The sequence below is a fragment of the Oncorhynchus tshawytscha genome, linkage group LG15 (assembly GCF_018296145.1).
Source record: "Oncorhynchus tshawytscha isolate Ot180627B linkage group LG15, Otsh_v2.0, whole genome shotgun sequence".
Lineage (NCBI taxonomy): Eukaryota > Metazoa > Chordata > Actinopteri > Salmoniformes > Salmonidae > Oncorhynchus > Oncorhynchus tshawytscha.
The window spans coordinates 34,267,615-34,291,346 of NC_056443.1; the positions used below are offsets into that span (position 1 = coordinate 34,267,615).

At 48.8% G+C, this 23,732-nt stretch overlaps 1 protein-coding gene and 1 long non-coding RNA gene across 3 annotated transcripts in view; both read left to right on the top strand.

Moving 5' to 3' along the window:
• lrch4 (leucine-rich repeats and calponin homology (CH) domain containing 4) overlaps positions 1-23,436 on the top strand; it is a 60,264-nt gene extending 36,828 nt beyond the window's left edge. The window contains exons 5-17 of the mRNA XM_042297817.1: positions 2,888-3,134; positions 5,404-5,500; positions 5,700-5,814; positions 7,173-7,285; positions 7,392-7,447; positions 9,026-9,166; positions 10,337-10,408; positions 10,789-10,843; positions 12,379-12,439; positions 12,531-12,709; positions 13,601-13,759; positions 16,892-16,969; positions 23,094-23,436. Of these exons, the coding sequence (XP_042153751.1) occupies positions 2,888-3,134; positions 5,404-5,500; positions 5,700-5,814; positions 7,173-7,285; positions 7,392-7,447; positions 9,026-9,166; positions 10,337-10,408; positions 10,789-10,843; positions 12,379-12,439; positions 12,531-12,709; positions 13,601-13,759; positions 16,892-16,969; positions 23,094-23,261 (1,541 nt within the window). The 3' untranslated portion in view covers positions 23,262-23,436. The remainder of the gene's footprint in view (positions 1-2,887; positions 3,135-5,403; positions 5,501-5,699; positions 5,815-7,172; positions 7,286-7,391; positions 7,448-9,025; positions 9,167-10,336; positions 10,409-10,788; positions 10,844-12,378; positions 12,440-12,530; positions 12,710-13,600; positions 13,760-16,891; positions 16,970-23,093) is intronic.
• On the top strand, positions 11,218-11,901 carry LOC121839414. 2 transcript variants are annotated; one of them, XR_006078966.1, is made up of 4 exons: positions 11,218-11,343; positions 11,400-11,501; positions 11,560-11,763; positions 11,820-11,901. It is a non-coding gene; the product is annotated as an uncharacterized LOC121839414 (long non-coding RNA). The 2 variants fall into 2 exon arrangements; XR_006078965.1 differs by lacking the exon at positions 11,820-11,901 and having other exon boundaries at positions 11,560-11,804.
• Positions 23,437-23,732: the final 296 nt, after the last annotated feature.

Sequence of the window (23,732 nt, forward strand, 5' to 3'; positions counted from 1 at the left end):
GTCCGTCCGTGAAATAAGGAAATCCCGAAGGAACTGGTCGCTGGAGATGCGGGGTAATACACATTTTTAATAAAGCTTTTAAAACAGTCACCTCCAGTCCAGATCACCACATCAGCCAATAGATGGTATGGCCGTACTTGACAAGAACACATCCATCCGTTTTTTAAAAATTATATTTTTTTATACCGTTGTGACAAAATATATATTTAGCTTAGACGTGCTCAATTTAAACAGTGTAACAAAATGATTAAGTGCTATCTTGCAATGTGCCCCTGTGTGTCTGTGTGGGGGGAAGGGCTGTTGTCATAGCAACGTACTCTGCATCGCTCTGGGCAGAGGTGAACTGAAAGTCGACCTCTTGAGAGATTCCTAAATGGATAGGGCAGTTTGTTTAGGGTCGATTTTTACCGCTAACTAGCTACTTCACATGCTGATATTGACTTTGGTATTATTGTGTGTAGCTAGCTAGCTAGCTATCCCAGAGGGAGAACATTGCATTGTGGGTTTTCTAGTTGACTTGAGCAGCCAAAAATCTCCACAACAATTTTAGCGTGTCGCTACCAACCTTGTTCACAGAAGATATTGTCTTCGCATATTAGTGTTTTAACGTTTATTAATCATCGGAATTAGTGGATTACCTCTTTACGATCTGTACATTTTTAACATTAACAAATAACCTTAAATTCATTACACATTCATCTCTTATCAAAATGAAAAGAAACCAATAATACATTTACTATATAAAATGTTATTTTTCTAATTTATATTTATCAAAAATGTTTGTATATTATCCCAAAATTATAATCTGTATTTTTTTTAAAATTTATTTCTAAAACAATTTGGCTGCAGTTTCCCCTCGACCGCACAAGTGGTTGTTACCGACTCTGTGTGTCAACGTGTCCCTGCCCTCTATAGCTTTATCCCTCTATACCAATAAGCTACTTTGGTACTTAATCTTATTATTGACCCAAGGCACTAGATCCTGGACCTGTCTGTAATGCCCCAATGAGACTGTCATCCGTTCTTCCTTATATAACACCTCATATATATATATACCGTGCCGCGCATTGCAGGAACTCACAAGCAAAATTAGCGATCCTATTTACTTTTCCAATTGTGGGATTGTAAATCAAATCAAATCAAATTTATTTGTCACATACACATGGTTAGCAGATGTTAATGCGAGTGTAGCGAAATGCTTGTGCTTCTAGTTCCGACAATGCAGTAATAACCAACGAGTAATCTAACCTAACAATTCCAAACCTACTACCTTATACACACAAGTGTAAAGGGATGAAGAATATGTACATAAAGATATATGAATGAGTGATGGTACAGAGCGGCATAGGCAACATACAGTAGATGGTAGTAGTTTTGGAACTGTACACATCCTATATATCAAAAACGATCAAAATAGTGATCGTGGTGCCATTTTGTGTAGCTATGTGTAGTTCTTGCGTTTGCGTACTGCACATGATACACTACATTACCAAAAGTATGTGGACACCTGCTCGTCAAACATCTCATTCCAAAATCATGGGGCATTAATATGGAGTTGGTCCCTCTTTTGCTTTTATAACAGCCTCCACTCTTCTGGGAAGGCTTTCCACTAGATGTTGGAACATTGCTGCAGGGACTTGCTTCCTTTCAGCCATGAGTATTCGTAAGGTCGGGCACTGATGTAGGCGATTAGGCCTGTTGTTCGACGGGGGTGAATTCAGGGCTCTGTGCAGGCCAGTCAAGTTCTTCCAAACCGATCTCGCTTTGTGCACGGTGGCATCGTCATGCTGAGACAGGAAAGGGCGTTCTCCAAACTGTTGCCACAAAGTTGAAAGCACAGAATCGTCTAGAATGGCGTTGTATGCTGTAGTGCCATGGAAAACCATTTCATGAATTTTCCGACGAACAGTTCTTGTGCTGACGTTGCTTCCAGAGGCAGTTTGGAACCCGGTAGTGAGTGTTGTAACCGAGGACTGACAATTTTTACACGCTTCAGCACTTGGCTGTCCTGTTCTGTGAGCTTGTGTGGCCTACCACTTCGCGGTTGAGCCGTTGTTGCTCCTAAGACGTTTCCACTTCACAATAACAGCACTTACAGCTCTAGCAGGGCATAAAATTGACCAGCTGACTTGTTGGAAAGGTGGCATCCTGTGACAGTGCCACGTTGAAAGTCACTAAGCTCTTCAGTATGGGCCATTGTACAGCTACTGTTTGTCTATGGAGATTGCATGGCGATGTGCTCTATTTTTATACACCTGTCAGCAACGGGTGTGGCTGAAATAGCCGAATCCACTCATTTTAAAGGGGTGTCCACATACTTTTGTGTGTATAGTGTATACACTAGGCTTAAGTCCAACTGTTTCTAACCTAGACGTTAACACTAACCCTGATGTGTCTTCTGTGACCCTGTTGTCAAACAGACCAGACTACCTCAGAGATATAGGTCTTAAGTACCATTACCAGATCATTTTAACCCAAACAAAAGCATACAGTAGTGGTAATCCCCCAGCGAAACAAGTCAGCTGCCTGTGACTGTATGATCTGTACGTTACCAGTGTAGCTCGGGCCTCACAGCATCCCTCCAAAAAAAAAACACTAATCCTGTCCTGAGCTCTTCTCCAACCTCATGGGTTACAGCCACTGTAGCAACTCCTTTTGAGTCGACACGGTTTGACAAAAGATCAGTCAGGCCGTTATTTGAATTGAATAAAATCATAGTTTTAAATAAAAGCACCCTCACCCTCAAGGCTATCAAAACATTGACTTGATAGTGACAAAAGTGCATTTTATTATTTCCCAAGATGCAGTCATTTCCATGATGATTAGATATCTCGGTACTAAACCCACCACCCCCCTCTCTCTCTACCTCTCTCTCTCTACCTCTCAGAGTTGTCCGAGTTACCCCTGGTCCGGTTAGACGTCTCCTGTAACCACATCTCCCACGTGCCTGTGTGTTACCGCCACCTGCGTCAACTCCAGACCATAGTCTTGGACAACAACCCCCTGCAGCAACCGCCTGCCCAGATCTGCTCTAAGGGGAAGTACCACATCTTCAAGTTCCTCAACATTGTGGCCTGCAAGAGGAGCCAGGAGGAGCTGGAGAGAGCCCTGAGACCTACAGGGTTTAATAGCTGGTGAGAGAGGGGGAGGAGGAGAGGGAGAGGAGGAGGAGGAGATGGATGGGAGCGAGCCCTGAGACCTACAGGGTTTATTAGCCAGTGAGAGAGGGAGGAGAGAGAGCCCTGAGACCTACAGGGTTTAATAGCTGGTGAGAGAGGGAGGAGAGAGAGCCCTGAGACCTACAGGGTTTAATAGCTGGTGAGAGAGGGAGGAGAGAGAGCCCTGAGACCTACAGGGTTTAATAGCTGGTGAGAGAGGGAGGAGAGAGAGCCCTGAGACCTACAGGGTTTAATAGCTGGTGAGAGAGGGAGGGGAGAGAGCCCTGAGACCTACAGGGTTTAATAGCTGGTGAGAGAGGGAGGGGAGAGAGCCCTGAGACCTACAGGGTTTAATAGCTGGTGAGAGAGGGAGGGGAGAGAGCCCTGACACCTACAGGGTTTAATAGCTGGTGAGAGAGGGAGGAGAGAGAGCCCTGAGACCTACAGGGTTTAATAGCTGGTGAGAGAGGGAGGAGAGAGAGCCCTGAGACCTACAGGGTTTAATAGCTGGTGAGAGTGGGAGGAGAGAGAGCCCTGAGACCTACAGGGTTTAATAGCTGGTGAGAGTGGGGGAGGAGGAGAGGGAGAGGAGGAGGAGATGGATGGGAGCGAGCCCTGAGACCTACAGGGTTTATTAGCCAGTGAGAGAGGGAGGAGAGAGAGCCCTGACACCTACAGGGTTTAATAGCTGGTGAGAGTGGGGGAGGAGGAGAGGGAGAGGAGGAGGAGATGGAGGGGAGTGAGCCCTGACACCTACAGGGTTTAATAGCTGGTGAAAGAGGATGAGGGGGGCGAGGAGAGGGAAGAGAGGATATAGAGTTGATCTAATCATCTTTACTTTGGTACCTTTTTTTAATGTAACAGTTAATTACATGATGAGAGGAGGGAGATAGCCGAGGAGTCACATGGAGAAAAAAATAGGTCAATAAATAATAACAGATCAGTAAGGGCTTGTACAGCCGCCGACTACCGAGACCGACTACCGAGACCGACTACCGAGACCTACTACCGAGACCTACCGGCTTGTACAGCCGCTGACTACCGAGACCTACTACCGAGACCTACCGGCTTGTACAGCCGCTGACTACCGAGACCTACTACCGAGACCTACCGGCTTGTACAGCCGCTGACTACCGAGACCTACTACCGAGACCTACCGGCTTGTACAGCCGCTGACTACCGAGACCTACTACCGAGACCTACCGGCTTGTACAGCTGCTGAGTCAATATAAGAAATAATATTAGTCTAACCCTCGCCGATAGTACCGTACCTGACCCTCGCCGATAGTACCGTACCTGACCCTCGCCGATAGTACCGTACCTGACCCTCGCCGATAGTACCGTACCTGACCCTCGCCGATAGTACCGTACCTGACCCTCGCCGATAGTACCGTACCTGACCCTCGCCGATAGTACCGTACCTGACCCTCGCCGATAGTACCGTACCTGACCCTCGCCCACAAATATAGAACATGCACCACACAGTTCCCTTTTCCTCTTGAACATTTACTGAACAATGAAATGTTTCTTCAGTATTTAATTTATCGAGTATTTATGCCTTGTGCGAACAGTAGCTTAATGTTTTGCTTCATAACAAAAAAAAAGTCCACTGCGCCAGGTTTCAGGCAGACAGAAGTCCACTGCGCCAGGTTTCAGGCAGACAGAAGTCCACTGCGCCAGGATTTAGGCAGACAGAAGTCCACTGCGCCAGGTTTCAGGCAGACAGAAGTCCACTGCGCCAGGTTTCAGGCAGACAGAAGTCCACTGCGCCAGGTTTCAGGCAGACAGAAGTCCACAGGCAGACAGAAGTCCACTGCGCCAGGTTTCAGGCAGACAGAAGTCCACTGCGCCAGGTTTCAGGCAGACAGAAGTCCACTGCGCCAGGATTCAGGCAGACAGAAGTCCACTGCGCCAGGTTTCAGGCAGACAGAAGTCCACTGCGCCAGGATTCAGGCAGCCCTAAAGCTTAGTCTTACACTGCCATGTCAGATACAAATAACAACAGGGAAAAACCTCACTGTATACTGTAGATATGAATTTCACCAGTGTTATACATTTATGGATTTTAGTTTTTTAATGCATTGGTCTGTTCTTTATTCAAACCGCACGCCACCCACGGATATAACCACGGGGACTGCGGGTTTTGAGTCAACCCACGCATCACCAGTGTGTGGAGTGTGTGTGTGTGTGTGCTGAATACTGATGTGTGTGTGTGTGTGTGTGTGGTTTTCATGTCTCCCGGCAGTCTGTCGGACCATGAGCTGTTCTCAGGTCAGTTTGGAGGTTTGGACTCTGGCTTCAACAGTGTGGACAGCGGCAGCAAGAGATGGTCTGGGAACGAGGTGAGACAACATAAGAGTAACACCACAAATTAACTATCTTGCAGTTATCTGTGTGTGTGTGTGTGTCTGTCTACCTTGCGTGAAGAACAGTGGTCCTACCATCTGTCGTAATGATTCCCCTAAATCAAGTAGATGTTTTTATACAGATGTCTTAAAACCTTACGAAAGGGCAAATCTCCTTTCCGATCTGTGTCTCCAGTCTGCAGATGACTTCTCAGAGCGGTCCCTGCGTATGGCTGAGCTCACCAGAGACCAGAGGAACCTGGAGGAAGAGGGGGAGGACGACTCTTCCCTCACAGAGACCCCAGACACGGGTGAGCAGTGGGTTCTAACTACCCCCCCAGTGGGCTCTAACTAACCCCCCGGGGAACAGTGGGTTAACTGCCTTGCTCAGGGGTAGAACGACAGATTTTTACCTTGGCTTAGCTCGGGTATTCCATCCAGCAACCTTTCGGTTACTGGCCCAACGCTTTAACCACTAGGCTACCTGCCTCCCCTACACTTTAACCAGTAGGCTACCTGCCTCCCCTACACTCTAACCAGTAGGCTACCTGCCTCCCCTACACTCTAACCAGTAGGCTACCTGCCTCCCCTACACTCTAACCAGTAGGCTACCTGCCCCCCCTACACTCTAACCAGTAGGCTACCTGCTCCCTCTACACTCTAACCGGTAGGCTCCCTGCTCCCTCTACTCTCTAACCAGTAGGCTCCCTGCTCCCTCTACTCTCTAACCAGTAGGCTACCTGCTCCCTCTACACTAACCAGTAGGCTACCTGCTCCCTCTACACTCTAACCAGTAGGCTACCTGCTCCCTCTACTCTCTAACCAGTAGGCTCCTGCTCCCTCTACACTCTAACCAGTAGGCTACCTGCTCCCTCTACACTCTAACCAGTAGGCTACCTGCTCCCTCTACTCTCTAACCAGTAGGCTCCCTGCTCCTCTACACTCTAACCAGTAGGCTCCCTCTACACTCTAACCAGTAGGCTACCTGCCCCCTCTACACTCTAACCAGTAGGCTACCTGCTCCCTCTACACTCTAACCAGTAGGCTACCTGCTCCCTCTACTCTCTAACCAGTAGGCTCCCTGCTCCCTCTACTCTCTAACCAGTAGGCTACCTGCTCCCTCTACACTCTAACCAGTAGGCTACCTGCTCCCTCTACACTCTAACCAGTAGGCTACCTGCTCCCTCTACTCTCTAACCAGTAGGCTCCCTCTACACTCTAACCAGTAGGCTACCTGCTCCCTCTACACTCTAACCAGTAGGCTACCTGCTCCCTCTACTCTCTAACCAGTAGGCTCCCTGCTCCCTCTACACTCTAACCACCAGTAGGCTCCCTCTACACTCTAACCAGTAGGCTACCTGCCCCCTCTACACTCTAACCAGTAGGCTACCTGCCCCCTCTACACTCTAACCAGTAGGCTACCTGCCCCCTCTACACTCTAACCGCTAGGCTACCTGCCGCCCCTCCACTCTAACCGCTAGGCTACCTGCTGCCCCATAAGCACACTCGCTGAGGAAAGGGACATGTTTTTTGTAACAAAACAGGAATGTTATTTTTAGCGACAAGACGGAGCTTTGTTGTTCTAAATCTTGGTCATATCCTCAGACATTATCTAATGTTATTTGACTGTAATCTCTCTCCTCTCTCTTTTGTTTCTTGGTTTCCACAGTGAATGGGGAGGCCAAGCGGGTGGATGTCATAGCGTCACCGAGGAGCGTCACCGAGGAGAAAGAAGACTGCAGGGCGAATCGTCCCTCTCCCCCCATCACAGCGCCCCCGCAGGTTAGGAGGACACATTTTTATCTGTTTTTATAAACTCTTATGAAGAGTGTGTGTGTGTGTGTGTGTGTGTGTGTGTATCTAACAATGACATGGTGGTGTTCTTCAGGAGAACACAGCGGAATCCTCACCACCACCCCAAACACAAGACTCTTCTAGAAGCAGGTGAGACACACACACACACCACAGGAGGTTGGTGGCACCTTAATTGGGGAGGACAGGCTCTTGGTAATGACTGGAGTGGAATCAGTGGAATGGTATCAGCAACATCAAACACCTGGTTTCCATGGTTTCCATGGTTTCCATGGTGTCCATGGTTTCAATGGTTTCCATGTGTTTGATGCCGTTCCATTCGCTCCGTTCCGACATTTATTATGAGCCGTCCTCCTCTCACCAGCCTCCTGTGGCACACACACACACACATAGACCATTGATACTGCACAAGGATACCTCACACTCAGCCGTGTAACCACAAGGGTGTGTGATTGTGATGCTTGTGTGTGTGTGTGTCAGTTTTTATATTCGACTGTGTTCCTGCAACAGTTTCACTGTGGATTCAGCAGTTTGACTGGCTGGCTGTGTGTACACAGTCTCATACACAGCAACCGTCCGTCAGTGTTTTCAGATTGAAAAGGACAGATAGTCTTTTGATCACACTCTCTCCCTGCCTTGTTTTACAAGGTCAGCCTCTCTCGGGGAGTGTTTGAGGAGCTGGGAAAAGTCAACAGACTGAGGTTCCCATTACTAACACCACTGACTGACACAACCAGAGGAACACACGCCCCCTTCCCCCTCCCAGCCAATCAGAAGCACTTGCCATCAAACATTTGCTTTTTATATATTTTATTACATTTTTGACATCTTAAATAATGAAGTTGCAATATATTAGTTAACCCCTCTCTATCTCAATATTACATTTTTTTTTTCATTTTGTCAAGAGTTTTAAAATAAAACAAATGGTTTCACAGTAATTTATTTTGTAATCTTTGGTTATAGATCAGGTTTTGACCTCTCATTCGAGTACATTTTATACATATGTATTTTTAAAATTAAATACAGTCAAGAAGTTGCAATGTGTTAACACCTCCTATATCTCAATATAACGTATTTTTGTAAAAACAAAATGGACAAGATTTTGAATATTTTTTTAAATCTGGTGTCAGACGTCCGTTCTGACGTCTGTCGGAGGTCTCCATTAATCATGCCCATCTGTGGTTGTTGGGTTGGCTGCAGTGGTTATGGGTTTCTCCAAACTCTGTCCTGGGGACACGTTCTCTCTCTTTTTTTGTGTGCCCCTAGATCTACACAGCTGACTCAAATAATCAATGCTTCAATGATGAGTTGATTATCTGAATCAACTATGGGGTGGAGTCCTGGTACAGTGAGGAAAAAGGCCATTGTCACTTATGTGACATCACGCCACGACAGCCAACCGCTGGCCAGCTTTCACTTGAATTAGGATGCTACGTTGATGCGTAACGATATGACATCACGCGATATGACATCACACAGTATTTGGTGTTTGTTCAGTCAACACTCCATTTTTTTGCTACCTTCCACCCCTCTTTCACTGTGCTTTTCTACACTCACCCTCTTTCTCCATATCCTTCTGTCTCTCTCTCTCTCTCCCTCCCCTCTATGTCTCTCTCTCCCTCCCCTCTCTGTCTCTCTCTCCCTCCCCTCTGTCTTTCTGTCTCTCTCTGTCTCTCTCTCTCTCTCTCTACCCCCTCGGTCCACTGTCAGTGTGGAGGTAGGAGGGGGGCTGTCACACCCGTCCCCCTCCAGTCCCACCCTGGAGGAGAGGAGGAGACCAGGTACCCTGCTCATCTGGCAGGAGAGAGAGAGAATCCATCAGCAGAGAGACAACACGGCCAGAGACAATGGGTGAGGAGGGGGAGACAACGGGTGGGGAGGGAGAGAGAGGACCCAGTAGCAGCAGACTGGTCAGAGACAACGGGTGAGGAGGGATAGAGGGGACCCAGTAGCAGCAGACTGGTCAGAGACAACGGGTGAGGAGGGAGAGAGAGGACCCAGTAGCAGCAGACGGGTCAGAGACAATGGGTGAGGAGGGAGAGAGAGAGGACCCAGTAGCAGCAGACGGGTCAGAGACAATGGGTGAGGAGGGAGAGAGAGGACCCAGTAGCAGCAGACTGGTCAGAGACAACGGGTGGGGAGGGAGAGAGAGAGGACCCAGTAGCAGCAGACTGGTCAGAGACAACGGGTGAGGAGGGAGAGAGAGGACCCAGTAGCAGCAGACGGGTCAGAGACAACGAGTGGGGAGAGAGAGGACCCAGTAGCAGCAGACGGGTCAGAGACAACGGGTGGGGAGGGAGAGAGAGGACCCAGTAGCAGCAGACGGGTCAGAGACAACGGGTGGGGAGGGAGAGAGAGGACCCAGTAGCAGCAGACGGGTCAGAGACAACGGGTGGGGAGGGAGAGAGAGGGACCCAGTAGCAGCAGACTGGTCAGAGACAACGGGTGGGGAGGGAGAGAGAGGACCCAGTAGCAGCAGACGGGTCAGAGACAACGAGTGGGTGGGGAGGGAGAGAGAGGACCCAGTAGCAGCAGACGGGTCAGAGACAATGGGTGGGGAGGGAGAGGGAGGACCCAGTAGCAGCAGACGGGTCAGAGACAATGGGTGGGGAGGGAGAGAGAGGACCCAGTAGCAGCAGACGGGTCAGAGACAACAAGTGGGGAGGGATCCTTTCAACAAAGGAAGCTGGCTGTTAATGCTGGACACAAACCCATATGTTTTAAAAAGCTGTGATCAGTGTTTTGTTTTTTTAGTTTTTTTAAACAGGACAATCAACAGTTGGTAGAACAAAATGTAACAAAACAATGTAACAAATAAAATCCCACCTCAATTAAAGTTTATATTTTTTAAGGTCATTGTAACAACTAATCTATTAAGAACCAGCTGCTAGTTAACTTGTGTGTGGTGAAGGACTGATTTCCCTATTTCAAACGTTGAACGAAATGGCAGTTGTAAGACAACTTTATATGGAAACAACCACCTTTCCATTTCATATCTGATTTCTAAACCTCTCCTTACAGTTTACTGAAGATTACAACGGCCAAAACAGGAAGTAATGTGGCGACGCTGTCACAGACAGGAAGTAGCTCGAGGTAAGAGACCTTAAATCTTACACGAACCAAACTAGTCCAGGGAGAGAAGAGAGAAAGAGAAAGACTTTTCCTGCCTGAATCGAAGCGACGTGTGAAATGTTCATTTAGGCTGCATTTAGACAGGCAGCCCAATTCAGATTTTTTTTTTTGTTCCAGCAGTTGGTCTTTGGACCAATCACATCAGATATTTTTCAGAGCTGATCTGATTGGTCAAAAGACCAATTAGTTGGTAAAAGATCAGAAATTGTTCGGTCTGTCTAAGCGCCGGCGCATTTCTTTTGTCAAAGCTCCTGTTCTGTTTATTAGTAGCAGATGCATGAGCACGTGCCTGATTTGTGGTTTGGGGATTTTCTTTCTGAACGTGCTCTGTCTCCCCCTAGTGGTAGCTCACCAGAGAACAACCACTCCCAGAACGGGCTCAGACAACGATGTGCGGTCAGTCTTTCATGAAGCTCTTTACGCTTTCATCTCTCTTGTAATATATATATTTTTTCACTTCATATTTGTCATGATGGGAATTGTGTTACTATTTAGTATCAGCAGTATAATTCATAGCCTGGTCACGGATCGGTCGGCCCCTCCTCCTATAGCCTGGTCACGGATCGGTCGGCCCCTCCTCCTATAGCCCGGTCCCAGGTCGTCGGCCCCTCCTCCTATAGCCCGGTCCCAGGTCGTCGGCCCCTCCTCCTATAGCCCGGTCCCAGGTTGTCGGCCCCTCCTCCTATAGCCCGGTCCCAGGTCGTCGGCCCCTCCTCCTAGCCCGTCCCAGGTCGTCGGCCCCTCCTCCTATAGCCCGGTCCCAGGTCGTCCCCCCTCCTATAGCCCGGTCCCAGGTCGTCGGCCCCTCCTCCTATAGCCCGGTCCCAGGTCGTCGGCCCCTCCTCCTATAGCCCGGTCCCAGGTCGTCGGCCCCTCCTCCTATAGCCCGGTCCCAGGTCGTCGGCCCCTCCTCCTATAGCCCGGCCCCCCTCCTCCTATAGCCCGGTCCCAGGTCGTCGGCCCCTCCTCCTATAGCCCGGTCCCAGGTCGTCGGCCCCTCCTCCTATAGCCCGGTCCCAGGTCGTCGGCCCCTCCTCCTATAGCCCGGTCCCAGGTCGGCCCCTCCTCCTATAGCCCGCCCAGGTCGTCCTCCTCCTATAGCCCGGTCCCAGGTCGTCGGCCCCTCCTCCTATAGCCCGGTCCCAGGTCGTCGGCCCCTCCTCCTATAGCCCGGTCCCAGGTCGTCGGCCCCTCCTCCTATAGCCCGGTCCCAGGTCGTCGGCCCCTCCTCCTATAGCCCGGTCCCAGGTCGTCGGCCCCTCCTCCTATAGCCCGGTCCCAGGTCGTCGGCCCCTCCTCCTATAGCCCGGTCCCAGGTCGTCGGCCCCTCCTCCTATAGCCCGGTCCCCCTCCTCCTATAGCCCGGTCCCAGGTCGTCGGCCCCTCCTCCTATAGCCCGGTCCCAGGTCGTCTCCCCCTCCTCCTATAGCCCGGTCCCAGGTCGTCGGCCCCTCCTCCTATAGCCCGGTCCCAGGTCGTCCCCTCCTCCTATAGCCCGGTCCCAGGTCGTGGCCCCCTCCTATAGCCCGGTCCCAGGTCGTCGGCCCCTCCTCCTATAGCCCGGTCCCAGGTCACCCAGGCTGTATAATCCCCCTCCTCCTATAGCCCTTCCCAGGTCAGATCCAGTGTCACTGTCTCCGGCCCGGTCCTCCTATAGCCCAGGTCCCCAGGTCAGTTCCCCAATCTCCCAGGTCTCCTATAGCCCCGTGTTAGTTAACCCAGGTCCTCCTCCCCCAGGCCTCCCCAACAGTCCTCCTAGCCCCGTCCCAGGTCGTTCTCCTATCCCGGCTCCCAGGTCTGGTGGAGGCAGCCTCCTATAGCCCCGTCCCAGGTCGTCGGCCCCTCCTCCTATAGCCCGGTCCCAGGTCACCCAGGCTGTATAATCCACACCTGATGTAAATCATGTAATTACCTCACTTCCCCTTCAACAGAGTGCAGATCAGATGTCACTGTCTCAAACGGCACCGGTTCAGCGCTCTGTTAGCCGATCAGGTACACGCCAATACAGTTCACCTGCAATCTCCAATCTCCTAGTACAGACAACGCCGATGTTAGTTAACACAACGTGTGTGTGTTTTATCAGACGTTCCGTCGTCCCCTCCAGGCCTGAGTCAGAAACCCAACAGTTTCCTCTTCCGCACCTCATCCCGCTGCAGCGGCAAGAGTCAGTTCTCCATCTCAGGCTCCACACAGAGTCTGGTGGAGGCAGGCCGCTCTGAGTCTCGCTCCGTGTTGAGGCCAGATGTCGTACAGCTACGTAAGGTACGGTTCACCTCCTACCTTACCTCTTCTTTCTCTTTCATACCTCTCCACTTATACTCTATCAATTAAAGTGGCTTTTTTTTTAGCATGGGAATTATATGTTAACATTGCTAAAGCAAGTGAAATAGATATATATATATATATATATTTTTTTTTTTAAATGCGTTAAACATTACACTCACAAAAGTTGAGAAAGAATAAAGACATTTCAAATGTCATATGTCTATATACAGTGTTGTAATGATGTGCAGAAGGGAAAATAAATAAACATAAATATAGGTTGTATTTATTTATCGCCCTCCATCTCTTTTTGACTTCCTCCATCTCTGTATCTGTGACTGTGTGTCTGTGTAGTTGACTCTGCCCCCTGCCTGGTCCATCTCTGTGTCTCTGTGTAGTTGACTCTCTCTGTGTCTCTGTGTAGTTGACTCTGCCTGTGTCTGTTGACTGCCTGTGTCTCTGTAGTTGACTCTCTGTCTGTGACTGTGTCTCTGCCGCCCCCTGGTCCATCTCTGTAGTCTGACTCTGCTGTGTCTGTGTAGTTGACTCTGCCCCTCTGCCTGTGTAGTCTGTGACTGGTGTGTCTGTGTATCTGTGACTCTCTGTGTAGTTGACTCTGCCTGTGTCTGTGTAGTTGACCCTGTCTGGTCCACTCTGTGTCTGTGTAGTTGACTCTGCCTGCTGCCTGTGTAGTTGACCTGCCGGTCCATCTGTGTAGTGTATCTGCCTGTGTCTGTGTGTCTGTGTAGTTGACTCTGCCCTGTGTAGTTGACCTGCCTGTGTCCATCTCTGTATCTCTCTGTGACTCTGCTCCCCCTCTGCCTGGTCCATCTCTGTATCTGTGTCTCTCTGCCTGTGTCCTCTGCCTGTGACTGTGTCCATCTCTGTCAGACTCTGGAGTCGACTGGTTGTGTAGACTCTGCCTGTGTCTGTGTGTCTGAGGATCTGCCTGGTGAGGCGTGTGTCTGTGTGGAACTGGTCCTCTGCCAGCTGGCCAATCACGTGCGGCCTCGCGCTGTGTCCATCATCCACATTCCCTCCCCAGCAGTGGTGAGTCAATTCCAGACATTTACTGTACAATTCTACTCAGTCTAGGATCAATAAATAGACTGGGACTTGATTTGATCAAAACAAGTTAATAAATATGGTATTTGTTGTGATGATGTATCTGTGTCAACTCTGCTGGTGTCTGTGACTGTGTGTCTGTGTAGTTGACTCTGCCGGTGTCGGTGACTGTGTGTCTGTGTAGTTGACTGCCGGTGTCTGTGTAGTTGACTCTGCCTGTGTCTGTGTAGTTGACTCTGCCGGTGTCTGTAGTTGACTGTAGTTGACTGTGTAGTTGACTGCCTGTGTGTCTGTGTAGTTGACTCTGCCGGTGTCTGTGTAGTTGACTCTGCCGGTGTCTGTGTAGTTGACTCTGCCTGTGTCTGTGTAGTTGACTCTGCCGGTGTGTCTGTGTAGTTGACTCTGCCTGTAGTTGACTCTGCCTGTGTCTGTGTAGTTGACTCTGCCTGTGTCTGTGTAGTTGACTCTGCCTGTGTCTGTGTAGTTGACTCTGCCTGTGTCTGTGTAGTTGACTCTGCTGTGTCTGTGACTGTGTCTGTGTAGTTGGCTCTGCCTGTGTCTGTGTAGTTGACTCTGCCAGTGTCTGTGACTGTGTGTCTGTGTAGTTGACTCTGCCTGTGTCTGTGTGTTGACTCTGCCTGTGTCTGTGTAGTTGACTCTGCCTGTGTCTGTGTAGTTGACTCTGCCTGTGTTGACTCTGCCTGTGTCTGTGTAGTTGACTCTGCCTGTGTGTCTGTGTTGACTCTGTGTCTGTGTAGTTGACTCTGCCTGTGTAGTTGACTGTGTGTCTGTGTAGTTGACTCTGCCTGTGACTGTGTCTGTGTAGTTGACTCTGCCTGTGTCTGTGTAGTGTCTGCCTGTGTGTCTGTGTAGTTGACTCTGCCTGTGTCTGTGTTGACTCTGCCTGTGTCTGTGTAGTTGACTCTGCCTGTGTCTGTGTAGTTGACTCTGCCTGTGTAGTTGACTGTGTGCCTGTGTAGTTGACTGTGTGTCTGTGTAGTTGACTCTGCCTGTGTCTGTGTGTCTGTGTAGTTGACTCTGCCTGTGTCTGTGTCTGCCTGTGTCTGTGTAGTTGACTCTGCCTGTGTCTGTGTAGTTGACTCTGCCTGTGTCTGTGTAGTTGACTCTGCCGGTGTCTGTGACTGTGTCTGTGTAGTTGACTCTGCCTGTGTCTGTGTAGTTGACTCTGTCTGTGTCTGTGACTGTGTGTCTGTGTAGTTGACTCTGTCTGTGTAGTTGACTCTGCCGGTGTCTGTGTAGTTGACTCTGCCTGTGTCTGTGTCTGTGACTGTGTGTCTGTGTAGTTGACTCTGCCTGTGTCTGTGTAGTTGACTCTGCCTGTGTCTGTGTAGTTGACTCTGCCTGTGTAGTTGACTGTGTGCCTGTGTAGTTGACTCTGCTGTGTGTCTGCCTGTGTCTGTGTGTTGACTCTGCCTGTGTCTGTGTCTGTGACTGTGTGTCTGTGTAGTTGACTCTGCCTGTGTCTGTGTAGTTGACTGCCTGTGTCTGTGTAGTTGACTCTGCCTGTGTAGTTGACTGTGTGTCTGTGTAGTTGACTCTGCCTGTGTCTGTGTAGTTGACTCTGCCTGTGTCTGTGACTGTGTGTCTGTGTAGTTGACTCTGCCTGTGTCTGTGTAGTTGACTCTGCCGGTGTCTGTGTAGTTGACTCTGCCTGTGTAGTTGACTCTGCCGGTGTCTGTGACTGTGTCTGTGTAGTTGACTCTGCCTGTGTGACTGTGTCTGTGTAGTTGACTCTGCCTGTGTCTGTGTGTCTGTGTAGTTGACTCTGCCTGTGTCTGTGTAGTTGACTGTGTGCCTGTGTAGTTGACTCTGCCTGTGTCTGTGTAGTTGACTCTGCCTGTGTCTGTGACTGTGTGTCTGTGTAGTTGACTCTGCCTGTGTCTGTGTAGTTGACTCTGCCGGTGTCTGACTGTGTGTCTGTGTAGTTGACTCTGCCTGTGACTGTGTGTCTGTGTAGTTGACTCTGCCGGTGTCTGTGACTGTGTGTCTGTGTAGTTGACTCTGCCTGTGTCTGTGTAGTTGACTCTGCCTGTGTCTGTGTAGTTGACTCTGCCTGTGTAGTTGACTGTGTGCCTGTGTAGTTGACTCTGCCTGTGTCTGTGTAGTTGACTCTGCCTGTGTCTGTGACTGTGCCTGTGTCTGTGTAGTTGACTCTGTGTCTGTGTAGTTGACTCTGCCTGTGTCTGTGTAGTTGACTCTGCCGTCTGTGTCTGACTGTGTGTCTGTGTAGTTGACTCTGCCTGTGACTGTGTGTCTGTGTAGTTGACTCTGTCCTGCCTGTGTCTGTGTAGTTGACCGGTGTCTGTGACTGTGTGTCTGTGTAGTTGACTCTGCCTGTGTCTGTGTAGTTGACTCTGCCTGTCTGTGTAGTTGACTCTGCCTGTGTCTGTGTAGTTGACTCTGCCTGTGTCTGTGTAGTTGACTCTGCCTGTGTCTGTGTAGTTGACTCTGCCTGTGTCTGTGTAGTTGACTCTGCCTGTGTCTGTGTAGTTGACTCTGTCTGTGTCTGACTGTGTGTCTGTGTAGTTGACTCTGCCTGTGTCTGTGTAGTTGACTCTGCCTGTGTCTGTGACTGTGTGTCTGTGTAGTTGACTCTGCCTGTGTCTGTGTAGTTGACTCTGCCGGTGTCTGTGACTGTGTCTGTGTAGTTGACTCTGCCTGTGTCTGTGTAGTTGACTCTGTCTGTGTCTGACTGTGTCTGTGTAGTTGACTCTGTCTGTGTAGTTGACTCTGCCGGTGTCTGTGTAGTTGACTCTGCCTGTGTCTGTGTCTGTGACTGTGACTGTCTGTGTAGTTGACTCTGCTGTGTCTGTGACTGTGTGTCTGTGTAGTTGACTCTGTCTGTGTAGTTGACTGTGTCTGTGTGTCTGTTGACTGTGTGTCTGTGTAGTTGACTGCCTGTGTGTGTCTGTGTAGTTGACTCTGCCTGTGTCTGTGTAGTTGACTCTGCCTGTGTAGTTGACTCTGCCTGTGTCTGTGTAGTTGACTCTGCCGGTGTCTGTGACTGTGTGTCTGTGTAGTTGACTCTGCCGGTGTCTGTGACTGTGTGTCTGTGTAGTTGACTCTGCCTGATGTTCGGTCTCTCTGTCTCTTCAGCCAAAACTGAGCACGGCCAAGTGTCGTCTCAACGTGGAGAACTTCATCTCTGCCTGTCGTAGGCTGGGGGTCCCTGAGGTAAGGACTCGTTCCTTTCCACCCTTCAATTCCCTCCTTTTTGTTCTCTCTATGGTTCATCACGTGTCATGGTGTCTCCTTGGTTACGTATGCTAGTATTTTTCTCAGCTCTGAGATGATCCAGTTACAAACTGTTTTTTGTTAGCTACTTGTTGCGTTGTCCTTCTGTGCTTGAAGATAATTATGTTTGCCTTTGTGTCTCTCTGTCATCTTCCTCTCTCTCTGTTATCTGTCATCTTCCTCTCTGGTATCTGTCATCTTCCTCTCTCTCTTATGTCATCTTCCTCTCTCTCTCTGGTATGTCATCTTCCTCTCTCTCTGGTATCTGTCATCTTCCTCTCTCTCTCTGGTATCTGTCATCTTCCTCTCTCTCTGGTATCTGTCATCTTCCTCTCTCTCTCTGGTATCTGTCATCTTCCTCTCTCTCTCTGGTATCTGTCATCTTCCTCTCTCTCTCTCTGGTATCTGTCATCTTCCTCTCTCTCTCTCTCTGTATCTGTCATCTTCCTCTCTCTCTCTCTGGTATCTGTCATCTTCCTCTCTCTCTCTGGTATCTGTCATCTTCCTCTCTCTCTCTGGTATCTGTCATCTTCCTCTCTCTCTCTGGTATCTGTCATCTTCCTCTCTCTCTCTGGTATCTGTCATCTTCCTCTCTCTCTGGTATCTGTCATCTTCCTCTCCTTTCCAACCCGATCTTCCTCTCTCTCTCTATCAGACGGAGGTGTGTGTGTTGTCTGATGTGTATCTCTGTAAGCTGCCTGCTGTGCTGCGCTGTGTGGAGGCCCTGGTGAAATGTGAGGTAGAGGGGGACAGCCCCTACAGCCCCTACTCCTCACTGCTCTCAGAGGGCTTCTTGGTCTTCTACAGCCTGGTCATGATCCTGCTGTACACACTGTACTACCACCTGGTCTCATAGATACTGAGCACTCTGTTCTACACTATTACCACCTGGTCTCATAGATACTGAGCACTCTGTTCTACACTATTACCACCTGGTCTCATAGATACTGAGGGTGTGTGTGTGTGTGTGTGTGAGCTCTCGGACTGATGTGAATTTGACCACCTAATACGAACATTCACAGACAACCCGGACTTAAATCCACCATGATTTCATAAACACACACACACACACACACACACACACACACACACACACACACACACACACACACACACACACACACAGCTGTCCTGGCATGAGGTATGCAGAGTGAGAGACGAGCCTCACAACACAGGAAGGACTGTCAGCTGCCCCCTCCAGCCTCACAGCTGCTGTCAAAGACGTACCCAACGTGACAACAGCACACACACACACACACACACACACACACACACACACACACACACACACGGCCACAGCAGAACACACAGTGTGTACGTACAACAGCTGGTGTGGTTGAGCACAACATGGAACCATGTGATTCATAAAACAACCACTGAAGGAAATCATGTCCTTTAAAGTTGAGAGATTGGCTCTGGCCCATATTGAAGTCGTCTGAAATACCCTTTAGACATGAGGGCCCTTTCGAACATCACAACCTCTGTGAATGATTAGCAGAGAAATACATTTTAGTTCAACTGTTACAGTCACATTTATATTTTTAAAGGGCTTCCCTACATGACTGCTGTTACCCCTCTAATGCACAGCATGTCTCTGACGATGTCCTGTCTCTCTCTGTCTGACGATGTCCTGTCTCTCTCTGTCTGACGATGTCCTGTCTCTCTCTGTCTGACGATGTCCTGTCTCTCTCTGTCTGACGATGTCCTGTCTCTCTCTGTCTGACGATGTCCTGTCTCTCTCTGTCTGACGATGTCCTGTCTCTCTCTGTCTGACGATGTCCTGTCTCTCTCTGTCTGACGATGTCCTGTCTCTCTCTGTCTGACGATGTCCTGTCTCTCTCTGTCTGACGATGTCCTGTCCTGTCTGACTCTGTCTCTGTCTGACGATGTCCTGTCTCTCTCTGTCTGACGATGTCCTGTCTCTCTGACTGTCCTGTCTCTCTCTGACGATGTCCTGTCTCTCTCTGTCTGACGATGTCCTGTCTCTCTCTGTCTGACGATGTCCTGTCTCTCTCTGTCTGACGATGTCCTGTCTCTCTCTGTCTGACGATGTCCTGTCTCTCTCTGTCTGACGATGTCCTGTCTCTCTCGGTCTGACGATGTCCTGTCTCTCTCGGTCTGACGATGTCCTGTCTCTCTCTGTCTGACGATGTCCTGTCTCTCTCTGTCTGACGATGTCCTGTCTCTCTCTGTCTGACGATGTCCTGTCTCTCTCTGTCTGACGATGTCCTGTCTCTCTCTGTCTGACGATGTCCTGTACTCAGAGAATTGGGAACACCAGTTGTAACCCTTGAGGAGATTACAAAACAGGAAAGGACAACGTTTATCAAATAAGACAAGAGGACATTTTGTGACCTAGACTCCCAACATTTTGCTGAAAGGATTAAGACATTATTCTCATGGAAGCCATTTTGGGAGGAAGTGAGACCAATCATTGGTGCCTGTTATATCTGCCAGTAAGAGTACTCACTGACCAATGCCTTCCACTGGTTTCTGCCTGCCATGTCTGACCGTGACCACCAGGGGGCGGTGTTGCTACACACTACATTACACCGACTGCTATCCCCGATGCTTTTTTTAAACCTGATGGTACAGAAACATTTCCAAGCTTGTAATGATTTATTTTACTTATTTTTGTTGTTTGTTTGGTCACCGGCTTAACATGCTTCATGTTTGTAAAAATGTAAACAACTAATTAAATTATTTTTTGTCTTATTTATATATTTTTTTTTAATGTGTTTTTTGTGTTGTTTTTTTTAAATTTTCTGTTTGTTGCAGTGCTTGGGGAAAGAGCATTGGCCTCCATAGATAAAAAGCTAACTGAAATCAATTGGTTTAATTCGCTTCCTGATTGAGTCAGATTACTGGTCGTAGCCGTTCAATGGGACCACTTCTCCAAAGCTCGTTGGAATAAACATTTAGATGAAGATCAGCTTCGATCAGTCAGATAATTAACTTAAGTCTGAATTAACTGTCATGTGATCTGCTCTTTCCAGTTTAGGCACTACATTTCCCATCAGCCCTATTGTGTACAATGTTGCTCCTGGGTACTCTTGGGAAGCTGTGTTTTTTTTTTTTTTTTTTTTTTGTGTGCATCGTTGAGGCCTCCGCTTTCTCCAGCGTAAGGCTGTGTCATAGCTTACGGAGTGCTCCGTGAAAACTCTGATATCCAAGCTAATAAGAGCTCGTCAGCTTGTGGTCTGGTTCGTTTAGCCTTTTTCAATGGGCAAAATGAATGGGGAAGGAAATAGGGGTTTATAACACGTAAGGTTGACGCAGGCTTTTGAGAGAAAAGTCATGTTAACTAACTGATATTATGAAGCGTTTATCTGCGGTTTTTGTTTTTACTCCATAAATCTAAATTCACAAAGCAACGTTAGCCGATGAAGGTTCTCTCGTAGAACAAGACCTGCGTGTTTTTTTTAATACCTCAGACCTTATTTTCGGCAGTTATCCAAAAACGCCATTTTGTTTTCCCCCATAGACTTTGATTTAGTGCCGACAGAAAGACACCATTGTCAAAAATACTGAGGTGTAATACAATTTACACACACACACACACACACTGTAAATAGGCACCATTTCACCTTGTATTTGAGATGTGTCATCCTAATACTGTAATCAGGACTTGTTCATAGGACAGTGGCGTATGCATATTGATGGAGCTTAGTCACCTTGCATGAAGTAGGCAAGAAGAGCGGCCATTTTGGTGGTTCCCAACTCCTCATCCTTCTACTACGTGTCCCTAAGGGATATGTGGAAATGTCTATTTCCTCTTTTGTCTGTTACATCATTTTTTTGGGCGCATAACCACAGTCAGTCGTTGTTGGAAATTGCATTTGCGATTTAATGTTTCAACCAAAATGAGTTTTATAAAAATAAAAAGGTGGAACCACCATATTCACTGGTTTAGAAATTAATTATATTCTTTAAAATGTTAACTGAACAGAAATACTGTTGTATTTTGTAATATTTATATCATACCTATGTATTTAAATGAGTTTATATAAAATTTATAGTTTTTCTCCTCTGTCATGAAATTATTAAATAAGGAATTTAACCATTTCCGGTGTCATCGTCTGCTTTTGAAGTTGTCGGCTTTTTTTGCTGCTGAAATGTTTTTCGTTTTTGTAACTTGTATTCCTACCGTCAAGCTTCTGTTGCATTCTGCCCCTGCGCTTCAAACTCTGCTCTGCCCTGTGGATACCAGGTTTACTACTGTCATTTGTGTGCTGCCCTCTAATTGGAGAAGGTATGTTTTCTGCAGCAGCTCACAGAACAGAGGTAATGATTGCTCCCTCGCTGCATGTTTGGACTGGGGTTAGTAGAGGAGGATAAATTACAGGGCTGGGGTTAGTAGAGGAGGATAAATTACAGGGCTGGGGTTAGTAGAGGAGGATAAATTACAGGGCTGGGGTTAGTAGAGGAGGATAAATTACAGGGCTGGGGTTAGTAGAGGAGGATAAATTACAGGGCTGGGGTTAGTAGAGGAGGATAAATTGTCCCCTCTCCTCTCGATTCCTTGTCCCCTCTCCTCTCGATTCCTTGTCCTCTCTCCTCTCGATTCCTTGTCCCCTCTCCACTAATTTGTAGTTTTCCTTTATAAGATTTGAACCAGGTTGCCACCTGTGTTTCGTCCCCTCCACCGAACGAACCTCCCTACGAGAATGGTCTTTTATTTGATGCGCAAGTGTCACTGGTCACAAGCTCCGCCCACTTACTGAGATTTTATCCAATGAATGCCCTCAAACTCCACTGAGCTTGCGGGCTCTTTCTCAATCCATCTCTCCTCGATTCCTCTCCTTCTCAAAATGCATTGAACCTTTTTCCTCCAATACGATTTGAAGAGTCGAGGAATCAAGGCGAAGATGGATTGAGAAAGAGCCCCTCGCCTCTTTTGAAAGTTGAGCGGGAAGTGTAATGTCCTCTAGGTTTTCCACTGATGATTTGAGAAAGATGGGAGGAGAGGACGGGAGAATCCAAGAAAATACCTTTTTAAAAAGCCCAATTTGTACCTTTTTTCTCCTCCTATTGGTCTCCACTCCTTCTTCTGCTCCATGGAGGACAAAGAAAGGGGTACTTCCTGTAGTGTGGTCCTTGTTTGAGCATGCAGTGGATGCGGTGCATGTGGTGGATGTGGTGGATGCGGTGCATGTGGTGGATGTGGTGGATGCAGTGGATGCATGTGGGATGTGGTGCATGCAGTGGATGGTGCATGCAGTGGATGCGGTGCATGTAGTGGATGTGGTGGATGCGGTGCATGTGGTGCATGCAGTGGATGTGGTGGATGCGGTGGATGTGGTGCATGCAGTGGATGTGGTGGATGCGGTGCATGCGGTGCATGTGGTGCATGCAGTGGATGTGGTGCATGTGGTGGATGCGGTGGATGCGGTGGATGTGGTGCATGCAGTGGATGTGGTGCATGCAGTGGATGCATGCATGTAGTGGATGTGGTGCATGTGGTGGATGCGGTGGATGCGGTGCATGTGGTGCATGTGTGGATGCGGTGGATGCGGTGCATGCGGTGGATGTGGTGGATGTGGTGCATGTGGTGGATGCGGTGCATGCGGTGGATGCGGTGGATGTGGTGCATGCAGTGCATGTGGTGCATGTGTGGATGCGGTGCATGCGGTGCATGTGGTGGATGCGGTGGATGTGGTGCATGTGGTGGATGCGGTGCATGCGGTGCATGCGGTGGATGCGGTGCATGTGGTGGATGCGGTGCATGCGGTGGATGCGGTGCATGCGGTGGATGCGGTGCATGCGGTGGATGCGGTGCATGCGGTGGATGCGGTGCATGTGGTGGATGCGGTGCATGTGGTGGATGCGGTGCATGCGGTGCATGCGGTGCATGTGGTGGATGCGGTGGATGTGGTGCATGAGTGTACAAGTATTGAAGTTGTATAGTGGACGTCTGTGTTTTTCTCTCCTTAAGTAACTGTGATTGTGTGACCGTAATGGTTGTTTTGACTACAGGTTAACAAGTCGTTAGCTCGGTTGTAACCCGAGGTGCATGACTGTGTTCAGTGTGTGTGTGTGACTTCTGTCCCTCTTCCCACCCCAGGACACCCTGTGTCCCTGCCAGCTGATCCTGGACGGTGAGGGTCTGTCGCGGGTCGCCCAGACCGCCCAAGCCCTGCTGGACCTCCCTGTGTCAGGACCCCGCCGCGCTGCTGCCCCAACCGGGCTGCCCCAACAACTGCCTGCTCAGAAGCTTACCAGCACCCAGTAGTTATCATTACAGGATGAAATATAATGCAGTCTGCTGTGTGGGAGTCTGCTGTGTGTGTGTTCTTTCATTCTTTGCCCATGTCAGTTTGCGGTCTAAACATCTGCATGTTAATACAACTTCCCCATAAGACTCAACTACACTGTCACGTTGAAGAATAAAATCTCAGGAAACTGTCCATGTTTGTATTTCTTTTAGGTTTTGTATATGTTACTGTATTTGTCTACAGAGGGCCTCATTTCAACACAGACCTGAGGTGCTAGAAGTTGTAGCCACATCACAATCAAACCTGCTGTTCTCAGAAAAAGTTAGAGAGAGGAGGGAGGGGGGGGAAATAATGTTCCCCTTTAATTAATCATCTGTTGCTTGAATCATGAACCAATCACCAGTGGAGACTAATTAACAATCAGCAGTAATTGGTCTGTCGCACACTCCCGATGGCAGAACTGGTCTGCAGACTGATCACATCCCTTG